General features: G+C 40.3%; 2 protein-coding genes across 4 annotated transcripts; one reads left to right on the plus strand and one right to left on the minus strand.

The window, feature by feature from the left end:
* Nucleotides 1-821: 821 nt before the first annotated feature.
* Nucleotides 822-25,542, minus strand: LOC106158594 (sacsin). 3 transcript variants are annotated; one of them, XM_013534647.3, is made up of 5 exons: nucleotides 25,375-25,542; nucleotides 18,489-18,763; nucleotides 3,177-8,367; nucleotides 2,652-2,783; nucleotides 822-2,307 (listed from the first exon to the last, which is right to left on the minus strand). In XM_013534647.3, exons 2-5 carry the CDS (start codon nucleotides 18,720-18,722, stop codon nucleotides 1,799-1,801), a joined length of 6,066 nt encoding a protein of 2,021 aa, XP_013390101.3. In that variant the 5' UTR covers nucleotides 18,723-18,763; nucleotides 25,375-25,542; the 3' UTR covers nucleotides 822-1,798. The 3 variants fall into 3 exon arrangements, with proteins under 3 accessions (XP_013390101.3, XP_086851359.1, XP_013390104.1); XM_086995233.1 differs by having other exon boundaries at nucleotides 18,489-18,760; nucleotides 25,375-25,508; XM_013534650.3 differs by lacking the exons at nucleotides 18,489-18,763; nucleotides 25,375-25,542 and adding an exon at nucleotides 10,613-10,760.
* Nucleotides 14,426-16,383, plus strand: LOC106158598 (protein Star-like). The gene is made up of 2 exons (XM_013534656.3): nucleotides 14,426-15,101; nucleotides 15,254-16,383. Exons 1-2 carry the CDS (start codon nucleotides 14,593-14,595, stop codon nucleotides 15,684-15,686), a joined length of 942 nt encoding a protein of 313 aa, XP_013390110.2. The 5' UTR covers nucleotides 14,426-14,592; the 3' UTR covers nucleotides 15,687-16,383.
* Nucleotides 25,543-27,971: the final 2,429 nt, after the last annotated feature.

The following is a 27,971-nucleotide window of genomic DNA, read 5'->3' on the forward strand; positions in this document are numbered from 1 at the left end:
AGACTATCGTGTGAATCCTAAGTAGCAACATTTGAAGACAGAAGCATAAGGTATTCAATTTATTAACAAAATTGTGTCATTTTAGCACCATTTTACAATTACAATCTTAATACATTACTTTTTTTCTAAAGGATTTTTTTACAAAGCTGCCTTCTCCATATCCTCTTTACGTTATATGTATTTATATTGCAACTTGATTCATACATAAATCAGCCTATTGTTTAGAGTTCTAAAATGGAAAAATAATGAGGCTTATATGCTGTATCTATGCCAAAATCGGATCCAGGGAGACGCAGTGTCTGTCGCGTCCCCCCCCCCCCCCCCTCCCAAAAAAAAAATAAATACATAGAATGGGTATGGAAATCGAAATATCGAAGTAGTCGGCCTCGATTCTCTTGACAAAAAGTATTTCACCTTATGTGACAAACACCCCTCTCATCAAAATTCTGAACCCGTCTACTCATGTACGTGGAAGAAAAGTGTTCCGTGAATAGTGAACGCGTGTATGTCGTACAGTTCAATGACTTCCCGAATTTCTGGACTTGAAATAGGCATATAATAAATTTGACTTGAGCTAAGGATATTCAATCAACAGGTGAGTGTCCATTTGATAGCATTGGTGCCCATTTCCTCACTGGGATGAAGATGGGCAATGGATCACGTGATTATCCCCTAGTTCTGCATCGCCCCATCGGTGGCCCGCGTTTGAGGGCCTAAGTGATCTTCATTTCTCCATAAAACGAAACAAAACTTTCACCCCTCACACATGGACCATTTAGTCACCCACAACACCGTGTCCGATAAAAGTTGAATGCAGTATGCTGTTTACGGTAATAATCTCTTTATTTAATCTTTACATACCCAAAGTAATGCTTTGTCAGTAGTGCCCAGAAGAAACGTTGATTCAAAATTGGGCTCGTATGAGAAATTGTATAGTTTTGGGTACTAGATCTGTGTTTTGTTTGAAATTTTGGTGGTAGTTTCTGTACTTGAAGTAATATAGGTCTCGGATTTTCTCTTAATTTTGTCATAGGTATGAATATGTATTCCTCAATCAAGAGGTATACTAGTATTAATAAAGGTGATATTAACGAGCTGCGTCGGCGATATCAATGTCAGTGATAGATCTAGAGTCTCTGTCCGCCAGCCCCCGTCTTTGTATAAAACTACCAAATGTAGACAGAACTGGATTGGAGCACCAAAAAACTACTATTGTAAATTATCCATGGAGCGCCAAAAGTTCAATTGTAATAGCACCCACGGAGCGCCAAAAAGTTCAATTGTAAAAATACCCATTAGAAACTCTTATGTTTGTCGACATTATACGATTAGGCTTTTAAATGTACGTGTCACAAATCCTCTTACATCTCTACAGATACAGTCGATATGGTTGTGATGAAATATGCATTTGACTAGACTAGAATATCGTCCAACAAATGAACAGACTTTTGCTCTAAATATCAGCAGTTACTTCTACATCTATCGTCTGCAAAGAAAACTTATTAAATCTTTAAACATCATAAAGGTACATATACGTGTAACTTTCAACACATACGTAATCTGGTTATGTGATGACAAATCTTGAATCACTTTTAGTATTATCACACAAAAAGGAATATTAAATACAGCGTTAATATCAGCTAATTGAAATCGCATACATTTTGCATTATCTGATTCAAATTTAATTTTCTCTTTTCTGACGATTTCGTCGTCCTGCAACGATTTTAATCATCATCTTGTGTCAATTCTTAGCAGACACTTCGACAAAATAAACATTTTGTGAAGAAATATTCTCATTTTAGGATGATTTCACTTCTGCTTCAGAGTTCATGTTCTCATCGACGACATCGTCATTTTTCGACGTCAGATCAATTTCATTAAACCCCGCCAAGTACGTCACAACTCTGTGCGTGACGTCAACAATTTTTCGCGCCACCTGTTCAGTATACGTCACTTCCGGTCTGCTATATCTCCTCGAGGACGGATCAAATGACTCGATATAATCCGCGCTGGTTCTTCTAAAGACGTCCACGTCTGCGACTAGCTGGATGGGTCTCTTTTGCAGGCGCATTGTGTACGCCAGCAAAGGCTGAAGGCTGTGAATAGCGAGTGCTTGTTCTGGGGTGGCCAAGCCGTGATTCACAATGGTCCCTATCAGGACTTTTCTAACGACTTCGGTACAGAGAGAACAGCACCATTCTGTGAGGCCCGTCTCGAGCATAACATCGGCTGTCGGTAGGTCTCGTAGAGCAATGGCGAAGAGTCTGCGTGCGCATTCAGGGTCTGGATCTACCAAGCCCCGCTCAGCTGAAAAAGAAAAAGTGGTACAGCTTGTAACATTGACGTTATGAAGATTTTTACCAATATATATCGTTTCGAACCTTCAAAATAACTGAAATTTATAGCCCAATCTCTTCTTATGGGTACTCAAAAGAGTTTACACAGAGGTTCGATTTTTCAATCATGTTCAATGGCATGAGAAACATTATGGTAACGTTATAATAACGTTCAGTGTTTGCTGGGTTCAAAACCGTGTCTTCGTAGCTTGAGCCCCGTTGTAGCTGTGCCACTTATCGACAACAAGCAAAAGGCCACCTGAGTTGAGTAGTATGAGCCTCACCCAATAAGCTAATTCATTTCGCTATACATACCAAGCTCAATCTTTCTTCGTTCTTCTTCCTGTTCCCTGTACAAAGATACCACGCCTGCGTACTGGCGCTCTACTCGTTCTATTTCCTGCTGCAGGTGTCTAAGAACGGTCTCTGCTTCTGTTGCGTCGTAATCTGGAAAACGATTCCCTCATATATGACTGCACGAGTAAGAAAATTAAGCTGGACTTTTTTTACGGAACGAAAGAAACAGTTTGAATACTGAAGGGTATGTAAATATTATATGTAGTATTAGTGAGTTTTAAAAATAGAAATCTTTATCAATTTACTTTTTAAATAAACTTTTAGGCAGAAAAAATCTTTCACTGGTATTCACACATCAGATATATGGAGTATCTATGAAGTTGAAATGTGCGCCAGATAACAGAAAGATCGCACACAGACTGTAAATAGACATTCCCATTTTTTTTTACCTGTGTGAGAACTTTTATGTTTTTAACTTTTTTACCACCAAGTATAAAATATTTTGTATAACACGTACAACAAAGACCGAGTTAAATGACCTACCATCCTGGCTGCATTCCCAAGTCTTCAACAGTCGAGTGGCCATCTTCTCCCTCAGCGGCACCCATCGCACATCACTGTACGTCTCCTCGAGCAGCTGGGTCAAAATGGCGGTTGTTTGACCAATCTCTGAAGAAAGATCGACATGATCTCTGGAAACGTCTTCGTCATCGCTCTCGTCCGTGTCTTCATCATCTTCTTGCTCGTCAGATGACTTCTGACCTTTGAGGAGATCTGGAAACCTTCTGCCTTCTCGATAGAGGTCCAACGCATGCGCAGCGACAGGATAACCGAGGCCGATGTCAATCTTATATTCTTTGAACATATTCCCAACCGCTCTGATTCTTTGCTCCACATTTTCATTGACGACCCTGGCATATACCATTATTTCCTGTCCTGTTGATTTGTTGGTCTGTAGGTAGGATACGTATTCCTTCGGTTGAAGCCTTACGTTGGGATGCATGGCGAAGAGTTTTCGATCTGGGACAACAGTGCCGAGGGTTGGCCCATCTAAAAGGTCTTCTTGAGCGTTCAGAGTTGCCCCCTCCCCAGCTAAAATGTCCTCCGTTTGTTCCAGATCACCACTGCATCGCAGTAGTTTAACAACCTGCCCCGAGTCTATCTCCACATTGAGGTGAGACTTGATGACGTCAGCAACAGCAAATGTGACGTTAGCATCGCCCGGGTATTCATGGTTGTGTTTAATGTACAACGTATAAAAACACTCTTCTGGATCAACCTGCAAGTGACAATATTTCTCCGACATCTTTGCTCCCTCCAGAGGTTTTCCTTTCACAAGAAGTTGTGACTTCATCCTGTTAAAACATTGTACATTAGCCGCCTGTAAAACCTCCAGTCTGTCTCGTAGAGGACCGCTCTCGTTGTAAGGGACGGCCGCTAGAGCCACCAGCGCATCGCTCATATTATCCGAACCCAAAACGTTTTTATATTTCTCTATATACGGGCATCCTTCTTCCGATTCCATTAATTCACACAATGAGTCAATATTTATATCCTCTTGTACCAAATCTGATAGCAAGATTGGTCGAACCTCCGGCGGGAGAAGTAGCACGTAGTCCTTTGCGTTACGATACAGGTTGCACGCTGTAAGCTTGCACAGATAGTCGTACGTGTCATCCTTATATTTCTTGGCGACCAGCTCATTGTCTCTTGCTATCAGTTCAAAGGAGAGGGTCATGACAGCTTTGTCTGACGGTAGGAACAGTGGTCGCGTCATGAACGCCTGACTAGGATCATTCCGCAAAGTCACAAAGAGCCCATACATTGCTGTGCTGGCCGTTGCCCTTTGATTAAGGTCCATGGTGTTTTCTCCGCATTCGAACCGCAGATGGCTCAAGACTTGGGCAAATGTGTCGGCTTTAGCTATGGACTGGGCCCCCAGTCTGCGGAATAAATCATCATGTTGCACCATATCTATTGGCCTCTTGTACACATGTGGATGCAACGTGTCCGTGTCTACCTCATCTGGTAGGTTAAGGACCAGTTTTGATGGTAACGTTTTGATTTTCCCTTCACTAAGAATGATAATTTCCTTTTTACGTAGAGTGGCTACTGCCATACATTCTGGGCACGATTTTGAAAAGCACATACAACACTGACTGAGGAAGTCGTAAGCGCAGTTGAATATGAATTGCATAAGCCTCAGGCTATCATCTGAGAGCTCTTCCCATGATGCCTCAGCCAACATGGTGCAGTGTTTGACAACGGCTTCAACATCCGGTATGAATTTCACACCAAGTTCGTGGATCATTTCGCGAGATAATTTAACCCATGACGGCAGGGTTAAACAGCTTGTCCATGTAAGGACCCCGTGTTTCAGTATATCTTGCTTGTGATGACTCTGGTAAATCAAAGAACCTCGAAGGCTGATATAGGAATCCTTCGACTCCAGGGGAGGGCACAACTGGTACAAAGCTTCATTCAAAATGTCCTTTTCAACAGGAATGAATGGTATCGTCGAAATCTGGTAAAGGATTCCATTGCTGCAATGGTTCTTAACAATCTCGTCCAGCAGCAGCTGGGCCTTCTCCCTCGCTATTTCTACGTCATCTCCCATGGAGGCTATCTGGAGTCCACACTGCACATATTCTTCGGGTGATATCGCCGTCTTGAGTCCGGCAACCTCTAGCATCTCTCTCCATTTTTCATCCAGGTACTGCTCCGGTAGAGGATGATGGCGGTCGAGGAGGTCCAGCAGCACTAGCTCTGGGGGGTAAAAACAACTCGCTGGCAGCAACTGGTCTTCAAACGGAATAAAGGGCAGTTTCTTTAACTCCATGGAAAACATGCGCTGAGACATTTGTGATAATTCCATGGGGCTGGTAGAGAGCATAGGGAGGACAGTGTCTCTTATGCAGAGCAGGTGCGCGTCGCGAATCTCTGGCGGTAATTCTGGAAAATGCGGGAATATGTGGTCGACGTAAACGAGGACTGTGCTCTTCTTTCTCAGTCCCAGTACTCTGTACAACTCCAAGTACGATTTTCTTTCTCGCAGCAACACACAGTTACTACGCATCATGGAGTTTGTGACTCCACGCAGAGGAATTGATTCATCCAATATCACAGCTTCCCCATCCACTGAGCTATAGTAACCCCCGATGGTTTCAAATATGGGAAGGCGCCTTATGGGGTCTTTAAAGACTGAGCTGGTCCTTATAATCCGCAAACCCGTATTCACAAAATGGAGCATGGTCTCTGCCTCCTCTTCTGTAAACTGAACAGAAGGTTGGTTCCGGCTCCAACTAACAGCCAAAACTTCGAGAAGGTCACTCAGCTCGGATGCATCCAGGACGCACGGTTTGGCTATCGTCTCTACGTCATGATCTGTGACGTCATCACTTAACACCTGTTTGGGATCCAGAGACGGTAAACCCAGCTTATTTAAGACGGCAGCCATTTCCTTCCCGGTCCTAGCAAGGCTGAAAACATGCTTCCCTTCGGCCATGGTGTAGAATCTACCACTAGAGGTCGGCAAGAGAGGCAGGTGCTCCACTGGGCGCAGCTCTAGGCGGGTGGTGTTCTTACCAATGTGATTCTTCATAAATCGCCACATTAATTCAACCCATGTCGGTTCGTGTATGTATTTCGCGTCTTCTTCAACAAACTTTGAGACATCTTCAAGGCACAACTGACGCACTGGAAGGTATGCTTTGGTATCACTTCTAACGCTGAACAAGTGTGCTACTTCAGGGTGAAGGAAAAGGTCGGGACGATGGGGCAGAAGTCCCCTGTATTCCAGTGTAACAAACACCGGGTGTTCTGTGTCAAAAATCCGGAGATGTCCGTCAGCAGTAAAACATAGTGGGACACCATGTAACGCCTGATAATTTTTCTCCGCTTCACTGTTCTGTATCAGGCAATATTCTAGAAGTTTTTTCACGTTTTCGGGAGAGAGGAACGGTGTCTGGTTGACTAGCTTTGGAAGGCCCATGGGTTCTGCAGACTTTCGTAGACACTCCATTGTTGCTCTGGGAGACAGGAACTGAAGGTCCGGAGTCTTAGCAAAGATCAGTCGAAGCGACACCTCTGGGTGTGAGCACACATTGTGCCCCAAAACCAGAAGCATCTTTTCCACGTCAACATTCCGTAAGCCCGCCAAAAAGAGCGTTTCAGCAATGGAGTGGAACTCAAGTTTATGGGCGACTAGAGCGGATACAGTCATAGAGCGTGTTATGGGTATGACCTTTAAGTCATAGTCCCGAATAAATAGGTATACCCTTTTACATATCTCCTGGAAGAAGGCATCAGTGGCTGTGCTGCAATCGGGGAGGAGACGATTATACCACAAGGCAACATTACCTAACTTTGTTGCCTTTGTTGCCGTCTTGAGCAATGAGCAATAAGAAGGGACTATCACATAACGCTGCAGGATACGGTTCCACGACCCAAAAGCCGTATTTGTCCACAGACCTCGCCGAGATGAGTGTATGGCGAAATGTCCATTAATGTGGACGCTTAACCCAGTTTTGATAGGTAGCTGGAGGAAGCAGAACGCTGCTCCTTGCACAGGCCCGCTGAGTTTTGCCGCTACACCTGCAATGGGACTAAATTTCTTTCCTGAGACATCTTGGCATAAAAATTCCTCTAGGAATGACCTGTCTTCTGGCTCCAGCTCCCCATGGAAGCCGAAACTCTGATTGACCATCCAGTCCGTAGAGAAGTTATCGTCAATGGTGGTCAGTTTGTATGTGACGCACCTTTTCGGAACCTCACTGAGGGAGAGTTTACCCTCTAGCACAAGCCGCATGCTCTCCGAGGTCTTTTTGTAGGCTTCTTTTAAGTCTTTTAACATCCCTGGGTTGATTTTCCTTTTGATTTCAAATAACGTGTTCAGTTTGCCGTCTGTATCAATCACGGACGCGCCAACACGAGATATGGTCTTTGTGAAAAGAAGGCAATTGTGCACAAAAGACTTGAACTCTAAATTCCGCAATTCATACTCTAAGTCCTTTATACTGTCTTCATTGTAGAATATCTGTGAAATGTCCGACACCATGTATTGGTGTCTGAGAGGGAACCTGAAAACTGTCCCTCCCTCTTGTTGCACAAAACCAGGCAAGTATCCGATCATCACGTCCTTCCAGGTTTTTCGGAACTCTTGATCCTCACAAAGGTTGATATGGCCACCAGGGCACGTGACCGTCGCACCTGGTACGTATTTAGAGTGGGGATCAAAAAGGCAAAGGTCTTTGCCGTCGGAAAGCAGGCTTGGGCAATCTGTGAGCTGATACATGACGTTAAATCCTATACCAAACTGACCAGTTTTATCTGGATCGGAACTTTTGCTGCCAACGCCGAGTTTCTGAATGGCCTGTATGTCTTCCGCTGTGAAAACGGCATTGTTATAGGCACAGAAAGCGGGGCCTTGCATTCCGCGCCACTCATCCCATACTTTATCTGCCGGTAGGTATCGTTTGTCCAAGATAAGATGAACCTGTGTCGCTCTGGCGTCGTCTGCATTTTGGATAAGTTCTTTCACTATCTCAGCCATTCCTATCGTGGAAGAGTCGCCGCAATATTGGAGTATGATATTTTTAATTCGAGTGGTAGGTGGCTCGAATTGTCCGAATTTGCTGAACTTAGGTTTTCTTTCCGCCATAGTTGCAGATGCTCCTTCTTGCGTAGTTGTAAATATGGACTTTCTTGGGGTTTCCGCCCTCTCCTTCACTACAGCCTAAAAGAAATAGAAAAGTAAACATACTATATCATTTTAACAACAAGTGTTTGCCCTAACTTATCCTTATCACCAACACCGTAAGTGAAAGTGAAAGTACCATTCATACTGTATACGTGATATACAAATCTGCGTCTATAATAATTATTAATGTTTAATGTATATTTAATTTAAGAAAAATAAATATTAAGATTACTACTTATATAGACGAAAAATAATATAAACTCTCTTCTATTGTTTGCCTGAACATATATGTTACTCAATAAGATGTTAATTCTTTTGAGAACGATTACCCAAATTCAGTATGAAATGGAAAGCAAATTGAAATTTTCTATAAACTTACAATTTCTGCAATTAATGTAGGGCCCAATATGGCGAGGATATATAATAGTACGACAATACAATTAAGCATAAAACGCATATTTTATTCGTTTAAATAAAGGACGAGATGTGAATAATGTCAGGGTAAGACTCTTAACACGCCATTGATAAAACACATCTCCGAAAATCAATTGATTGTATGCCAAGGCAAATGCGTTCCAATACAAATATAATGCTATATTATTGTCATCCACCCTCCACCGCGCCTACAGTGCACTCAAATACTGGACTGATGGTACAACACTGCCCACATGTTAACTACTTTGCTCTAGGCGTGCATTTGCTGTCATCTGTGGTTCAACACCGTAATGTAACCCTGCAACGTGCAGTACTGGAAGTTAAATAAAGGATTTCATCATCTTGGAATTCTAAGTTCACGATGGAAAAGAAAGTCGATATAATTAATCTGCCAACGGCTCTGTTTGTTTCTTTTTCTCCTCTCTTTACTGGGTGCTATCTGGCCACCTATGGCGAACCCACCTATAGCACTATCTGAGAAACTATGTGGCAGAGACAAGAGGGGGTAGAGTGGGTTACTCACTCACTCACCCCCCCCCTTTACTTCGGAAGTATCCCCTTCTGCCTTCCCGACAAAAACTATGACCAAAATGACACAAAACCAAACACTGTGCCTTACAGATTACGGTAAATTGTGTTACATTTCCTCGGCTCGGCAAAAAACATTACCCCTAAGGAAAGCCCTACATCTGCCAGTGAACCCCGTTCCATGTATATAAGCCCCTTATGGTGATGTAGCATTTTACTTACCAGGATTACATGGCATATTTGGTGTAAACGTCTATGTTCTACAGCACGGAGTGCTAGCCTATTTTTTTCTGCCTGCTGTACATGTTTAATACGTCGCCTTAGTTAGCATATGATAATGGTATATATTGTATATTCAGCCGTATATTGATCAAATAGACAATATTAATGAACTGAAAACCCATGACCTACATCTTTATATACATCGCTACGTATAGTATAAACCCACAAGATTAATCAATAGACAGGCCATTTTCTGCTTTGAAAATAGTCCATTTATCAATATTGAAGTCCTGTTCAGTGCTATCAAAGGCTTTGGCAGTTCCTGGAAACGAGGCAACGATATGGAGAGTGTTTTTATGTTGTATTTTTTTCTTTCGTTTACTGGCTTACGAGTGGTTGGATTTATACTATAAAGGGTGTCGTTAATCAGCCAAACGCGAATGCTTTGAAACTACATCCAGCGCTGTTGGCTAGCCAGCAACTGCTTTTTCTCTTCTGAGTCATGTGTTTATATGCAAGCCGTGAGCAAGTGCTAATGCATTTCTGGTAACTCTTACCATATTTGTCACTTACTGATCTCGACTAACATACATCATCATTACTTATGTGTTTAATTCAACTAAGTACATACATGTACAGAATATAGCCCGTTTTCAAGTGTGATCTATGGTACATGTACGAGCACTTATATATGCTTTAATCCATGTTTATGTGGTATAATGCTGAAGCCACAATCAAGATGAATACACAATAATAGCTACTGCATGATGACGACGTAATAGCGACGTTACGTCACCACGCCGTCGAATAACGTCGTGTGCCTTTTGCATTGTTAACGTGTTGTATAGATAAGAACGCCAATTCAAAGACCTATCGTGGCAAATGCTTCACAACCCTCAGTCACGAAGAAATAAATAATAAAATAAATTGAAAAGATCGCTGCTGTAACAATACTTGACGGCACAGTTATCGAGATCTTCCATAAAAGCCTGGGCTTCTGTATATGCGTGCATATATTTAATGTATTCAACATAAATTAAACCGTTACCTTGCCTGGCAAGTCCGGCAACGATTACAGACCAAAAGTAACACGCACCTTCAAAAACCCACGGCGCTGCTGGCACCAAATTCGTAGTGGAATACAAAGTCTCGTAGGTAGCTCACTCAAATATCCTCTACCGTACACTAAGCCACAGAATCAGCTCCGATTCATGGTACCTTGCAAGAGAAATCTGAACACTAGACAACGCCAGTAAAATATACGTCGCCTGCATCCTTACGTTCTGACTCGAGATACAGCTTCTGTGCTTTAACTGGCGTCTACAATATAAATCAGTCTCACTGTGGGAGTAGCTGTGCAGTGGCTTATTGATAACTGCCTCCTCTCAACTGCCATAATCCTGCCAGAAGCCAGGTAGAACCTTTTGGAACCATCTAGCACAGCTTGAAGCATACATCAGCTCTATTTACAAAGCAACAGGACAAACAGAGTGCACCTATTATGCACCCTGAGAATACGAGTATTGCACCCTGGTTCTACTATTATATTTGCGCTATTGAAAAATATATCTTGCACCTTGATATGATGGGTATTGAACCGAATCACTTGAGTGATGTACCGAAGTAATGGCGTACAGAACCGAAATATCTGAGTAAAGATTTAATACAAACACACTATGGGGCGCTGTAGTGAACTATTAATTAATTTTTAATATCCAGAACATCGCATCTGCATTGAGCAGGCATACTCAGCATTAACTTTTATATTATTAACGTTTTCGTTGGCGCTTGACACATGTAAAAAGAAAACCTGCATGCATCACGACTCCAGGTTTGACAAAAAACATTCTGCACTTATGCACGGAAAGGTTACGCAAACAAGCAATTTTCATTGTTCTTTTTATAATCTAAATCAATCAACATAGAAACATCTGCACAGGCCGATACTGTTAAACCAAATAACACGGAGATGTGAACAGAACCGCACGTCACCATAGACATAAGTTTGTGCCATTTACACGCCGAGGTACTGTACACAGCAGTGGTAGACATAAAAAGAGCGTATTCACCATATAACCCCAAAGCTAATATATTTTATTGCTCACATCATTTTATAGTTTGAAGTGGCTCTTAACGTCATAAGTCAGAAAATTTATTTTTGGAAAATTTGAATTAAGGCTTCTGTGTTATTGCATCCAATAAAGCTGAACCTTTTAGTACAGCCTTTAACGGGAGTTCCGTTGAATGCTGAACACAAACCTCAGCCGCTGGAAACAGCAAAACCATGCTGACAATGCAACGTTATCCAAACTTTAATTTACAGGAATCTAAAACTAAGGTGGATACGCATACGCTATTGCAAATGCATACTGTAATATGGTAATAAAGTGTAGTTTTCTCGGAGGATAAATTTTATATGACTCATATTTCATCCATAGATCAAATATATTGGGTTCAAATTCATACCGCATTAACGTGTCTATACACATGTTTGAAAAAATAAAACAGAGGATATTAATTATAATTAATATAACAGGCCCGTAGCTAGGGGGGTTCGGGGGGTTCGACAGAACCGCCCCTTTTGCTGGAAAAAGGTCCACTCTGGGTAAAATTTGATATAGGTACATGAAGTTTTTATGGGAAAAGGTCCACTTTTTCAGAAAAAGAACCCCCTTTTGAAATTGCTGGCTACGAGCCTGTATAATATAATAAAACCACATGGACTGATATTCAGTTTTATACAATGGTGTAACTCTACCACCGTTTGGCTGTGATTAATGCATATCTATGTAGTCGCCACGTTAATTGCATTACCTGAGTCGATTGGTTTGGCGTGAGTCATGCGTGAAGCCGTCTAAAGGAAAAGATCATGAACTTTCACGTGTCTGTGATGATACATGTTCACCTCGCTTTTATGTTGATTGGTGGTATTAGTATTTTTGGAAAAGAAGTGCGAAAACAAGAAAAAAGAAAGGGTTGGGTGTACAGCTGGTCCGATTAGATAGAAAGTGAAAACCGTATTTCAAAAAATAGAAGAATTATTTCTTAGATAAAAACACGTGAAGTTTGAGCTTTGGAACTGATGATGACGACGACGAATCTCTTCTTCTTCTTCTTCTCTCACTCTCTCTCTCTCTCTCTCTCTCTCTCTCTCTCTCTCTCTCAGGGGTGATATAGCACTTTGGCAGTCTACGGTTTGTTTAAGGTTATGTTATACAGTCAACTAGCTATGCTATGCCATTTAAATTTATAATACTTCCAAGTAAAGATCTTGCAAGACCGATCAATGTCAAAGATAAACGCGATTAAACCTCTATATTTTTAATCCCCCTACATAAGATCAAAAACCCCGCTTCCATTCTTTCCAGCAACTCTATAACTGTAAAAGAGTCACGTATCGAACAGGTATGCTGACTTGTTTGAAGTGATTAATCTAGATCAAATTTCCCATGCTCGAGCCAAGAGGAGGTAGAACGTCCCATTAATCCTTGCTTAAATTGGCAATTTAAAGTACATTTTCAAACACGCGTGATTGGCGCTAACGGACACTCGTCTCGCCCTGCGTAAGGGGCGGCAACTCCATCAGGCGGTAACTACGACTGATTTTGAGACTCTCGGTCGCGTTCTACAGGTACAACAGGCCTAAGTAAACTTTTTATACTTTTTTTTTTTGGAGTGTGTTGAACCCATATTACCTTCTGATGGAAATGTACTTTCTATTATCCAAACAAATATTTTTTCCTTTGTGCCCATTTACCCCCTCTAAAGCGTTTTACTGCGAAAGACCAAGCTGTTCTTTTTCACATGTATAGCTCTCTCATGTACATAACCCAATTCTCTCTCTCTCTCTCTCTCTCTCTCTCTCTGACAGTTTTACTGCGTGAGACGACAATAGTTTGAGTTTTCACATGTCGCACTAAACGCTTTAGGGGCTGTTCACGTAGCAGTGCCACCGTTGCTTTATCAAATGTTTCTCTGCACATGATGGCCAGGTTTGGAAATGACGTGGATGGGTTTTGCAATTGATTTTTCAATGCTGAAAGTTCTTTACAAGAAAAGAAGATTAACATCAATTTGATGTAAGTTATACTAGTATTAAGGGGATAACAATTGTTCGTTTTGGCCAAAAAACGATTTTCCTGGATTCGACGATTTCCCATACTTACCAACAGTTAATGAATCCTTTCCGACGTTCAAAGTAAGTACATTTTTTGTGAAAAATTTTTTCTTTATTTTTTTGTAAAAATCTTTTAAGAGATTGTTACGGAGATATAGCCATCTATGTGGTCTGATGACAAGCACAGATTCCAGAATATCTGCAGTAACCGCTGTTTTTGGTGGTAAAATGAAGTTTATTATATTTCTGTGAGTTGTTCACAATGTATTTATTGTGAAATATCAATCTCAAACGAACAGTCGTTATCCCTTTTAGAACTTTTCATACGAGATTAATAATTTTCATGATTGCTAGACCGCAGCAACTGTTTCACAGTTTAGTAAGAATAATGTATCAGAAACCTTGATATGCTCCCGAGAACCTACTCTTTAGCATATAAAGTACGCTTTTCTCAGTGTTCCTATGATAATAATTTAGGAAACACACATTTTTCTCATCTCACTGACCGTTTTTACTGATTGATTTCCATTGAAAAGGGTCTGTCACAAAATCAGGACAAATAGACCCATCTTGATTTCCTAATGTGCGGTGGAAAGTAAGGTTCTTTTACAGATTTCAAAACATTTTTTGAAGACGGGCATTTGAATAATTGACAAAACGAGCAGTTTGATCTGCCACGTCGTACTTCCCGTTCATTAGAATTCATGAAATACACGTTTTTCTTGCTGCCTCAGGATGTACATGCCAACCTCGGAGGCAAACCAAAAACAAAGGAGGGTCCGGTGACTTTTTCAAGCTTGTCATTTTTTTCAGAAATTATGAGTCCTTTCAGCATTTTTCACAAAGTTGGCTCGAAATAATCTGTCATGAGAGTCGTTATTTTGCACTAAAACAACAAAATGAATTAGAAAAAGCGACTTCACGTTCAAAACAGTGGAAAACACGTCTTTTATTTTCAGATGTCATTCAGACGATGCACAGTTCTATCAAACCCAGGTTTCACATGGGTGATGTTAATTCTTCTGTTCGTCGCTTTAAAACGCATGATACAACAGCCAGGGCAGTCCACAGAACGAATTCACTCATATCAACGAGCCTCTAACAACAACCCAAGCTACGACATTGCAGTCTTTCGAGAGATAGGTTCACGTGAGGCGAATCACCTGGACCTAACTGACCCTGGGCTCTTGGGGTACGTGAGGCGGAAGTGGCTCTATGCCCCGCCCCCAGGACGCCTTGGAGAGTTAAACCTGACTGACCCAAGTAAAATACACTACTCCCAGTGGGGACAGTCACAGATAGTTGATGCTATATTACGTGGACGCCGGGGTGGGTTTTACGTGGAATGTGGAGCTTGGGATGGAGAGACGAACAGTAACTCTTTGTTTTTTGAAAAATCTCGGAATTGGACTGGGCTTTTGGTGGAGCCAGACCCCCTCAATTTTGAAAAACTATCTAGAAAACATAGGTAGGTTTTGCTGATAAAATATTTTAGTTGGACTTCATTAAAATGGATATTTATTGAGTCTGAAATGTTTTTTAAATGCCCAAAGATTCCTTAATTTCAGAAGACAAAATTAGTCAAACAAACTGGATAATATTTATTTATTTATTTTGCAGGAATGCCTATCTATCCCCGACTTGCATAACTGCACGACCCACAAAAGTGGACTTTCAATTTTCCAAGACTTCAGATGCTGGCTCCATAAATCCTCTAACAAAGAAGAAAGTTATCGGGAAAAACAGAATGCTCTGTCTTCCCATCGCATCTCTCTTGTTGTCAATAGGCCAGACTCACGTGGACTACTTTTCGCTGGACGTGGAAAGCATTGAGCTCGAGATTTTACGAGAATTTCCGTGGGACAAAATCACTGTGGATGTGTGGACCATTGAGGTGCATAGATATTTGCCGAACTATGATGCGACTATGAAGGAAATAAAACAAATATTCAATCGTACTGGGTTGTATGGAAAGGGAAAAGAAATAGTTATGGACATCATGTTTGTGCGGCGTGACGCGAATACGGTCAAAGAGATCAAGAGGTCAAAATGACGTAGATGCGACAAAAATTATTACTCCACTCACAAGTAAAGGTGGACATCAATTATTTAAAACGTGCAACCATCATGTATCGTCTTTCAGCTTTGAAGAATCTTCTACGAGATTTTCGAGCCAAATTAAATTTCCCTGTTCGTGAAAATTCGCTGGATTCGATGTTTTTTACCGTTCCTTATTAGACAAATCAGTTGTAAACGAATCTGCCAGATGTTTTTACAGAAAAAATTATCGACAGTTTTTTCATCGTTTTAAAGGTCTGAAATGAGAAAGACATAATGACGTAAAAATATAACTTGCAGATATTTGAAAAAGCATGCATATATAATACCTTTTAATGCGTGGACCACAATGTAGTTGTTTGTGGGTGAGGCGGCACGGGTATCGTCACTGCAGGAGTTAAATTGTTGACGTGCCTCAATATCAGTACTGGATGATGTACGTGTCATATCATCCATCTGTTTTTAATTCCCATTTAAAGTGATTTTTTTTTTTTTTTTTTTTTTTTTTTTTTTTGCTTCATATCGATGGTATTGCACATGGCACCATGGCAACAAAAGCACTGCCTGTAAATTTAAAACGAACCCAAAGCGACTCCAACATTAAAACCGCTGCAGGTAATTAATGCATGAAAAGCAATATACATGTATGTAAATTAATATGGAGGGGAATAAAAGATATGTTTAATGGCAGCTGTACTAGCATGTTTTGGATTAAGCGTTTTGGGATAAGGTATCATTGCCTTTTTCTTTAGAATAAGGTACCCAAAATACAGAAGCAGGCCCGTAGCCAGGGGGGGGGGTTCGGGGGGTTCGAAAGAACCGCCCCTTTTGCTGGGAAAAGGTCCACTCTGGGTAAACTTTGATCTAGGTACATGAAGTTTTTATGGAAAAAAGTCCACTTTTTCAGAAAAAGAACCCCCCTTTTGAAATTGCTGGCTACGGGCCTGACTGAAGGAACCAACACAATATATACTAAATACCCCTTGCACGCTACACCTATCACCACATACATGCACATGTATCGATACCACCATTTCAGACATTGTACTCCCCCCATACTTCTCCCCCAAAGAAAGGCTGAACTGCCGTAGAACTACCCTCTACCAGGATCACAGATTTGATTTTTCACTAGATATGTCTCTAGCTAATTAATGACGGTATTCTCTGCTGAACAGAACTGCACATCTGCGGCCCTAATAGATAGTACTGTAGAGTTACACATGTACCTTACAACAGTTAAATGGAAAGGACACTTACTTCACTGCTTCACTGTTCAAGTCTAATCAAAGTACATGTATTTGTATGTATCCGCACCTTTCATCCCTCTGATATTTCGTGCGAATGTACATCTTTTACTTCTTCTGATGTGATACAATACACAGTCACAGGGAGATCCAAATCGACATTGTCTGAACCATTCTACATCGGTACAACAGGTCTTTCTTTGGCTCTTGTGTAATGACGATGAAAACGTATATCGTTTCTAAAAAGACCATACCTAAACATTTCTGCTTCATCTTTTTTGTTTGACATCAACGAGTCGGTCACGTGATTAGGGTCCTTAAGCGTAGGTTGGAAACACCTCATGGGTAGAAAAGACATTTTGTCTCAAAAGAAACGATTTATTTTTTATCATCCCCACATCGAACACACGTAATCAATACCAATCTGTTTATACACATTATTTTCAATGCACCCTACACCTGTGGGCTCTCCCTCTTTTTTTAAAGAAAGAATCGGATTCGTCTCCTCCCCCCTTCCATATAGAGGAGTAAAGAGACACGATGAAGCCAACGAAAGGATTTTTTCTTCTTGTTGTTATTCTAAATCACCCAATGACAGTCTTAAGACTCAAAACACATGCACCCATTGTCTTTCAACACTTTTTGTAGAGTAATGGCACTTAAAATAGACACTATAACGTAATAATCAGTACACCATACATTATCTTACCCACATGAAGGGGCACCTGTTCCTTTCCCCTTGGTTATTCAAAACAAGCCCATCCATTCCAGATTAAAGGTAGAGAATATATGATATAAGCCACGTATTTAATGGTGTTTTTGTCTATCTTGCGTGGTATGGAATGCTATTCCATCTACACGGATGAATGATTTGGTTACTCATTCCAAGCAATATGAAGATGTAAGCGCGTACATATTCTCCATTTGCCCGTGGGAATAAAAATTATGGCTAAAAACGAAAAAAACTCTTCAAAGTAGTATCTTTTACGGCTACTGTTACATTTGTTTACTGTTACATTTACATTTGTAAAAGTTAAATCCAACCAAACAACAGAGATGGCCTCGTGTTATTTTAAATGTTTGAGTTCTCAAACGAATTTCCTAAAAACAGCCTTGAAAAACCACTGAATAAAAAACACCCATCTCTAGCCACATACACCATGTTAACCTATTATGGCATTCACATGATACAAACATATAAAACTCATCACTTATGTAACATATAAGGGCGGTTACATGTACGCCTACGTTAATCAGTTGTTTCAAACGTGCTTATCTTTTCCTCAGACACACAAATAGACAAATAGACTCTTAACGATTTATCCATGGGTTTTGTCAGTAAGTTTGTCAAAGAAAATACAGTGAGGGGGATTTTTTGTGGATCCATCTTAATTTCATTATTTTCTCATATATTAAATATATATCATGTGATATCCTGACACTGGAAACAAAAAACGATCGACATTGTTATAGCGTATTTATAATCTTTATCCTTGATTCGCTGAACGATTCCGTTCTAAAACTATTTGGTATCCAAGTGCAATTTTTCTTACCTCATTTAAAGGACAGAGTCGGTCATTATTTCCCTCGTGCTGCAATCTTGCTGCATTTGACGAAGACTTTGATAAGGCAGGACTAGATGCAGAAGACGCTTCCCTTCCAGAAATTCTTCCCGCCACTCCACCCCAGAAATTGTCTGCTTCATGAGCCATCGGCGCATGCGCAGCGGTGGCAGACGATCTCATAGTCCAATCTTGTTGGTGATGTAGTTGGTAGTCGACAGCCATGGTTCATTGGTCATCTGCAAGGGCGTGGGCGTGGCCAACTCCTTGATAACAGACGAAAAACATTTGGTTAAGAATTAACGTGTTACACCATCATATATACGTGTGCTAAATAAATGACTTGTTCAAAGCAGATTACACGTTTTGATAATATTGCCTGGCATATGCATAAATGAGAGTTACCCAAAGGAAGTTGCCTCTTACGTCAAAGTCTACCCTTAAGGTCTACCCTGAATTTCTGGTGGGAAATTTGCCCAAGGCGTTGGTGACATACATATAGGTCTACTAAATAACTCATGCAAGAATCTTGATACGGCTTGCAAAGCATTCCAGTGGACAGTTTTCATGGACGTGGGAATGGGCATTTAAAACCCATAGTAAATATAGAATAAGTTAATCAATAAGCCTGAAGTAACAAATACAACAATGGACATTCGCTCCAAGTTATGATCTTAAAAAATATATGTCAAGTAAAATCAACATTTCCCCTTAGGCTTGGTTGGACAGCACAAAGAAGGGCTGTTTTTCTCTCTCGTATCTCTCTCGGACACGCACTCACGAACACGGACGGTCTCATACACGCAGGTGGCTCTGCATATCTTTGTTTTCGTCTTGCATTTTTTTCAGGAAGAGCCTTGCAATAATATTCCGTAACTCCATATCATAAAAATAATAAGAGACTTTTAGTATTTCTGAGGAAGTTGATATTTTGATAATGACCATGGTCATTAAATAAGCATTTATGATAAAAGTATAAAGGCAACAAAACATAATCACAAAACTCCCATTTCAAACTGCCATTTCGCCTTAGAAAAAATATATCAATTTCGCTTTCACGATGACGATGGCTTTATGTCAGAAAGAAAATGATAAGGCACTCCTTATGAATACTCCCACATGAAAAAGGAAGGTTATCTATAGTTCAGAACGGGGCGCGTGTGTACATTGTGGGGAGTGGGTTATGACTTTTCTGCTCAGCAGGTGCGTGAGTGGCATAATGTGGTAGATCCACTGTTGCAGGTAGAGGAACAGGTGGAATATCGGTGTCCGGATATTACATACCTACGAGTTACGGTCTCCACGGGGTTATTGCTGGTGTTCTTTATACATTCCACAGGCAATAATGAATAAAGTAGGAATTGTATACGAATTGTATACACCCTCACCAGCAAACCCCACATATATTAAAGAATGAAGTAATAAATAAATAAATATATAAATTTAATAAATAAATAAATAATGAAAATGCGATCGGTTTAGAGAGTAAAGGTGTTATAACTATTGTATGAAGAGAAATACCAGAAAAGCACCCAGAGAGCTCAGACTTCCACCAAGACAAATAATGTAGGCCTACTAATCGTTAACCACAAATTTGATATTGGAGCAATTTAATCCCTTTTAAGTTAACCCTTGTCTTGAAGTCAGTAAAGTTACATGCATAAGTCCATAACTGAGAGTTCTAGATTATTGTTTAAGATAATTGCTGCACTGGATCAACTGGGTGGAGGAGCAAGAAGGGCAAGATGGAGACGATTGTAAAAGACTTTTCTTTTCTGAGTTTTTGTCTATTAGACTTCCCTGTAATGTCCCTATACTAGACATTTGATTCTTGCTAAGTAATATTCTGTATGCATATCTGGGGCAGAAACTAAATTGCACATGTACGTATAATATGATTTTCCATGAAACTTTAATAGTGCTCTTATTACCTGATACCGAAAAATAAACATCTAAGCAGTCTTGTATATCTTTGTAAACATTACGTGATACATTAACAGAGAGCATACATTTAAACCCCGTTTATTGAGGTTAAGTCAACATGCTTGTTACCATATTACCGATATAACACCAAACAAGTTATTTCGAAAAAAAGAAAGAAGGAAGGAAAAGCGGTATTATCAGAACAAAGGAAAGAGTTTGGATAACAGTTGCTGAAAATGAAAATCAAAATTTGTCTATAAGATGAAAAACCACAGTCTTTTTCGATACGCATAGAGTTCATTAAATTGAAATCAGACATGCCGAAATGTTATAGAAGAGCCCTATAGCACTAACGTTCACAATGAAAGAAGGAAGTACTCGTATTCCAACATAAAAACTGAATCAATCGAAAACTGATATCTAGGCTAAGAGATAGTTCATGCATGTTACTGTTAGGCAAAGTTTGAAAAGCGGAATTCTTACGTAGGCTGCCAATTCCGTTGAATGTAATCTGCAAATGAATGTGTGTGTAATAACACGGGAAACTGAGCACCTTCAATCCACCTAAAAACCCTATTCTATTATTCCTTTTAAAAAAAAAAAAAACACACAGCAACTTAGATACCAGAACGTTTTGCGCTTTTTTCCGGCGTCTCATAGAAGATAACCATTTGGGAAATGTTCTGGTTCTTAGACAAGATGCGAGTTTCGTGTAATGTCATACAATTTGTAAACAGAGGTGCAACTAAGGAGACGTGAAGAGCCAATTTTGAATACATGTAACACACCATTCCGGCAGGCACATAACAAAAAAAAAAGACAGTCATGTTGGGACATCAATGCAAATAATAATATGTCGGGTTGCACGAATTATGTTATAGCAAACGCATGTATATAAAACTATACCATGGTCGAAGCCACCTTCAATATTAAATATTTACTCTCCCATTTTCAGCGATTATTCCGCCCGCTGTCCAATAAACTAAAGATAAGATGGGGAAATGAATGCATAGTAGTGCATCATGTAAGAAAAACCTTGTGTAGTTTCAAGTTTGAGATAAGACTGAAGGTTTTGTGGTATACGACAAGGGAAGAGGGAGGGGAGACGGTCACGATTCCGGCTACACCCTTTCTGTCCGGATCGGAAAAATGTAATCATGCGTAAGCTAAAAGCAGGGGATGATACACATGTTATTGATAAACAATTTTACAAAAAAAAAAAAAAACTGGAAAACGCATCAGTTGAACTCCTGAATAAAATACAGACAAAATGTGAAGGAACTGGGCCTATTATTGGCAACTGATGCCTGAGAGGTTCCTTGGTCGCATTCGATTAACGTAAACCACGTTCACTTGGCTAAACAAACAGCAGGGGTGCCTACTGACCGGTCGTCAAAATAAGTTTGGCCTGCGAAATCATATTCAAATTGAGAACAAACATGTTATGTTGGACAATCGGGGTTATTTAACAGTCACAATGGATGACCGGGACAGTGGGTCTCAAATATATGTAGACACTAAGGACGCATTCAAAAGAGCGGAATAACAGATCCCTGGATCAAATATGGCGACCCATTAAAAAGCTTGCCGCTTAATTCCCGATTAGACACTAATTGGGATTCCTCGCGGGGATTACGCAACAAGCATTCAAGTGGGTTAGCCACGTTTGATCCGCGGATCTCTTAAGTCTGGTGTTCTGAATGCGCTCTAAGGACGTTAAATAATTGGAGTCATTGTGTGTTCAAGGTCATCTATTTGGGAGGTCCATTGGGTTTTTTTTTTTTGTACCTGTATATGTAGTTGTGTCTGTCACCCTGGATCTAAGAGGTCACTTTTCCTATACTGGAAACGGCAGAGGGTGGCGATAATAGAGATAATTTTCCAGTAAGTTCTGAAACCCTGGGTAGTACATGTAGTAAGGGGCGTGGTGATACGTGTATAGGTTCTGAGAACAGCAAAATGAATGTCTAATCTCGAATTCTGATTTTTTCCTTAAATCAGACGAATAAATTTAAATATTATTCTGATGTACCAAGCGACACACATGATTATTTCATTAAACTAATTTCACTAAACTGTCGAACGTTTTTTTTTTTTTTCAAGGAAAAGTCAGGCACACGAAGCTTCATCCTATCGCTGATTCATGAAATTTAGCTTTCGTGTTTTCGCTTTCATGTTAGGTTTTTTATAAACTGAAAATGACGTGAACTAGACTTCTGTCTGTCATGGATTTACAGCAACTCCCCTATTCATCTATCTCTCTAATTAATTATAACCCTGGTGAGTAAGCTCCTGTCAGAGAGCCAAAATATCCGTCCTAACCTTAAACATACCACTTAAACATTTCACCGAACTTACATCACTCCTGCCGAAGCCCCGTATGTATAATTTATTAGGTTTCCTTCCTAAAAGGCTCGTTCTTGAGAGAAAGCAGTGTCTGTCTGATACAGCAACGCCTTCATCCATCTCTCTTAATTGTCAGGTATTCAGGCTTTTTCCCCTTAATCTTTAACACAACACCATTTCATATCCGTTTTTAATTTCAAAAGAACAATCCACCCCAACCCACCCCACCTCCAAAAATGTGATAATATCAAAATAAAATAAAACGAAAGGAAAAAGATACTAGCACACACATAATGATCACACCATCTGAAAATAAAGATAGATAAACACATGCGTTAATATTTGTCTTCGTACCTTATAAACATCTATTTTTCAAAAAAAGTTCTATTTCAACAACACCGACTGAAAGCAACGGATGAGGCTATCCTGTTGGCGCCTGCCAACTTACATGGGCTAGGTTCGATTTCAATAATAGAAAGAACAAATATTTACAACCCACCTAAAACCTAAAAATACAATAAGATCATAATAATGCAGTGTTCCTTACTGAACCCGTTTTCTGGTCTGTGGCGCTGGGCCCGCCTACGCGTGTGTCGATCCCCTTGGTGGCTTTGTATTGTGACAACACAGAGAAGGTTATCGAGAACCTGTGTTGAAAGCGTAATATCCTGTCACTACAGAGTCAGGTTACACGTGTATTATGGACGGACGGATAAAATATTTAGCAGCGTTTGGCAATCTTTTTCATTCCTATTCACTTTCATTAATGTCTATCGTAATTTTTTCAGTATTTATCGTCTTTCAGTGTGTATTTTTTTTAAATTGAGCGCTGTTGGTCTCTCTCTCTCTCTCTCTCTCTCTCTCTCTCTCTCTCTCTCTCTCTCTCTCCTGTAAATTACTTTTAGTTTCTCGTGATGCAGTCCCAGTAGCTGAATGTACACGTATAAGTGGGTGTCTTAAGTCCTCAATCCTGCCTTACAACATACCATAAGAGATTGAGTCATAGAAAAATGGCATCCAGCAATGGTGTTTTACAATGTCTCTCACGCTAGCTTCGTTCTGCTTAATCATCTCCAATCAGAGGGATGAAAAGAATAAAAAATTAAAACGGGATTTAAGTTGAAATTGATTTAAAAAATGAAACAAAAAAACACAAAATCCTAACTTGGAGCTTGAAAATGGTTGGCTTTCGCGACCGATTATTAAAACCTTTCTGACCATATTCCAATCCCTTTTCATGCGATAAAAATCCTTTCAAACTTTATCAGTGAATTTCAATACGTTTCATTCTCGGTATTAAATGCATTACAAAAGCGGAAGTAAACAAAAACGTCAGATAAGTATCAACTAGCATATCATTACTACAATGTATTACACTTTACTGGAGCATGACCCAAAACGAAGTTCTTCACCATAATTCATATTTGGTAAAAACAATATGAAGTCGCCTAGCTCGTGTTAAAATATGCATGTGACCCAGTCCTATACAGGCACTGGTACAATATATATATACCATGTGGCAGCAATATATTCTATCCTGGATTTTTATACGTTTTACTGTGACCTGGAGCACACATAAACTGGTTTGAAATGAAGAGCACGCACGTACATATGGCATGAGAGAGAGAGAGTGTGTGTGTGTGTGTGTGTGTGTGTGTGTGTGCGTGTGTGTGTGTGTGCGTGTGTGTGTGTGAGTGTTTATGTGTGCGCGCTTCTGTGTGAATAGGGAGTGCATAGGTGTTAAATGTAAATAAACAACTTCTTTCATGATAACAGCTGTACTCGTCAATGTTGCCGTGCGTGTGTGTGCGTGTGTGTGTGCGTGTGTGTGTGTGTGAGTGTTTATGTGTGCGCGCTTCTGTGTGAATAGGGAGTGCATAGGTGTTAAATGTAAATAAACAACTTCTTTCGTGTACAGCTGTACTCGTCAATGTTGCCGTGTAAACAACATGCCAGCAGCGTGTACAGATGTGGAGTAATAATACGACAAACAGTCCTGATACAGCTGATGTTAACACACCAGATGGTTCAGGTTTTCATATGCACTTCAACCTTTTTGACTTACATACATGTATCTCTCTCTCTCTCTCTCTCTCTCTCTCTCTCTCTCTCTCTCTTTTAAGCCCCCCTCTCAAATCGCCATATTCAAATTTCCTATCCCCCTCTCTCTAATTGTCTCTTTTTCTCCCCCTCTTTCGTTCTTTCTTTCTTTCTTTCCCTTACACGCATGCAAACGTTCCATAACACACACACACACACACACACACACACACACACACACACAGCAAGCCACTGTGCCCTATCATCAGCCGTATCCTATCATATGTGTTGTCTATGAAGTGCACTTAATCCCGTCTACAAACAGCAGCCAGCCGTCTCAGCGTGATACACCACCAGAAATAAATGGGCTACATGTAACGTATCGAAATAGAAACAGCGACAGACCAGTATGCTCTAACGTATATAAACCTCACCTGTATGTCTGAACGCTACGCCATCATTTAACAATGATAATACACACGTCAAACACCCACCTGGTTAAACCAAGTTGATTCCCGCTTGAAATTTTAACGGGCTGTCCTATAAAAGCAAGCGTTTAAACATTTACCTTGTTGCACATCCGTTTATGACTAGAAGCAGACATCTTGTGGAGTTTTCGTTAATCATAACCCACTTGTAGATGTTCTACGCATGTGCGTTGAGGGCCGACAGCACCAACAGCTGTTCAGTTAAGTGAGTTAAATGTGGAATGTTTTTTATTTGACTGGTGGAAATCACCTACTTACGTCACGGGGCAGTCAGGGGGGTTATTATGGTGCGGTGTATTGAAATGCTTCAGGTGGGTCAACAGATTGGATATCGGTGTACAAACAAGACTGCGGGGTCGGTTGAAGCGTGGAGGGGTCAATATTACACTCCTAATCCTAGGTGTTCTGTTTAAGTAGCTTATTTTCCTAATAAACTAGGAGACCTGTGGAATTAAGTCACGCTTTTACTTCGGTTACTTGAGGCTCGTCTAATGTAATTGCGTTAGCTGCATCGTTTTTCGGTATGCTGTATAACAACTAACCCCTCTTCCTGAGGAGCAATCTCACGTTTCACGTGAAAAATGAAAAATGAGACTCGGCGGAAATAATACTATCAATACATGTCATTGTTGGTAACCTTGACTTTACTAACATGTTTTAAACTCAAGTATGTGGTATCAGTGAAGCGTCTGCATTCTGCCATCTCACGTGTCAAATGACCCGTAAAGAAAACAGTGTATGTAATGCACCGCACCAAAGAGTAGCGGCGGGCAGTTTGTCTGTGTGTTGATTTTGTTTGCTTATCTACACTGAGATGACAAAGTGCTGGGCTGAAGTCAGACTGGCCAGACTGGTACATGATATTTGTGTTAAAAGGGAGGGAGGGAGGAAAGGGCTGACTTCGGTGACTTCACTTCACTTTCATAACATTAACATCAATTACTGGGGGGGGGGGGGGCATAGAAACAAAAAAGGAAAACAAAAAACTATTTAATCAATTAATATGAAAAGTAGAAATTAGTTAATTTATATGTTTGATTATTTTGTATTGTTCAGTAAAAAGTACGAAATAATCTTTCATTTACCATGTCTCATCATTGCACGATCCACATAAGACATGGCATCACAGTCGGAATACAAAGCAACCAGGTGTCTTGTGAATGAATTTACAACCAGAACATTCAAAACAATTTCAAATATCAAAATAAAAGTTCATTTGTGTGTGCCCAAATAAAATACATTTTAAATGAGAAGCTGTGTAAGTGACAGCTTTTTTGTCGCTGCAATATACACGCAACGGCTGTCGGTAAGTGGGGAAACTGTCTGATGTTAAAAGCGACAGGTGTTTGGCTGCCAGTTGCTCTTGTCATGGAAAAAGCATGCAAGACTCCCTCTGTGGCAGGTACCACTTTTCCCCACAGCTGTGGTAAAATATGGAGTATTCCAAATACAGCATCAATGACACAGAATAATAAGAATAACAGGAAATGAAAAAATTGTTAAACTAAACAACAAACATTCCTGTATTTTAAAAAATTGTATCAGTGGTGATATATGATATAGTACATTAGGGCGTCCACGGCGCCTTTTGGAGGGAGGTTTTGTATCTATACAAACAAGACAGGGGATAGGCCCTATGTGTATTTCGATTACAACGGCCCTTATCTCACTTGATAAAAAAAGCCAGCTCGGTTCCCTGGTCAGGTCACATGCTCGACGACCCATGTCCCTCCGACATTCCTCAAAACCATGCTGTATATAGAAGGGGTCGACACGCCCCTGAAAAGGTGCGCCTTTGGCACAAACTTCCCGTCTTCGTCCAGACAGTTCGTCCATCCATCTGCCCAAGTTTCAAATTTCCTGTGTGGTAGCATTGTATACCCTCTACAAGTACCCTAAATATTCACAGATATCTCTCTGTCTAATTCATGCCGAATGTTCAACTGTGACGAGAATGGCCTTAAGTATATGGAGTAGTAGTAATTGTAGTAGTATACTAAAGTGTCACTGCTTCACGCTTGCTCTTAATCATATCCTGGCATATACAATCCTGTATTTTAGGAATCGGAAATTCCATTGCCAATCCTTGCTTTCCGATTTTTTCTCAGTCCCATTCATGTTTTCCATAATTTAAAATACTACGGCAGTGAATGATAAAAGTGCTAGAGTTTGGCTTAGACAACCCACATACAGGCTTATCACCCATACCACTGAACGTTCATAAACTCTGCAACTTTAGACAAGTGGCAAGAATTGTTTTCATTTCGAATTTTACACGAAGAAATAAAACTTTACATAGGGTGTGTTAACACAAGGATGCACGGTCGAGGTATTGCTACGTGAATTACTTTACTTAAAAACTGCCTACGACCCCGCCATGATACTACCCATTAATACTAGCATTCGTAAAGTGGTTTGCCTTGCAATCGACCATAACATCATTTGGAGAGCCTATTGCGCAACTTGACAAACTGGTTATATTGAGGATTGGAAATCCTACGAAAAAAAACGGGTTCTCAGTCTTAAAAGAGATAAATTGTATTCATGTCAGGACAGATGAGGTATAAGGTAGTCACCGATTACCTGCGTACCATTACAATATTGCGCAAGCACCTGGTTTATCTGTTGAACAGCTTTGGAATAAGACCCACTGGACAATTTTAGGGTGGAGCCCAGA

The sequence above is a fragment of the Lingula anatina genome, chromosome 9 (assembly GCF_051362555.1).
Source record: "Lingula anatina isolate TDL-2025a chromosome 9, LinAna3.0, whole genome shotgun sequence".
Taxonomy (NCBI): Eukaryota; Metazoa; Brachiopoda; class Lingulata; order Lingulida; family Lingulidae; genus Lingula; species Lingula anatina.

Coding starts and splice junctions, on each gene's coding strand:
- LOC106158594 (XM_013534647.3), bottom strand. CDS start 18,722: ATGGCTGTCGACTACCAACTACATCACCAACAAGATTGGACTATGAGA. Junction 8,368..18,488: donor GACTCTGTCCTTTAAATGAG/GTAAGAAAAATT, acceptor TATTTCTTTTAG/GCTGTAGTGAAGGAGAGGGC. Junction 2,784..3,176: donor TTGGGAATGCAGCCAGGATG/GTAGGTCATTTA, acceptor ATCGTTTTCCAG/ATTACGACGCAACAGAAGCA.
- LOC106158598 (XM_013534656.3), top strand. CDS start 14,593: ATGTCATTCAGACGATGCACAGTTCTATCAAACCCAGGTTTCACATGG. Junction 15,102..15,253: donor AAACTATCTAGAAAACATAG/GTAGGTTTTGCT, acceptor TTTATTTTGCAG/GAATGCCTATCTATCCCCGA.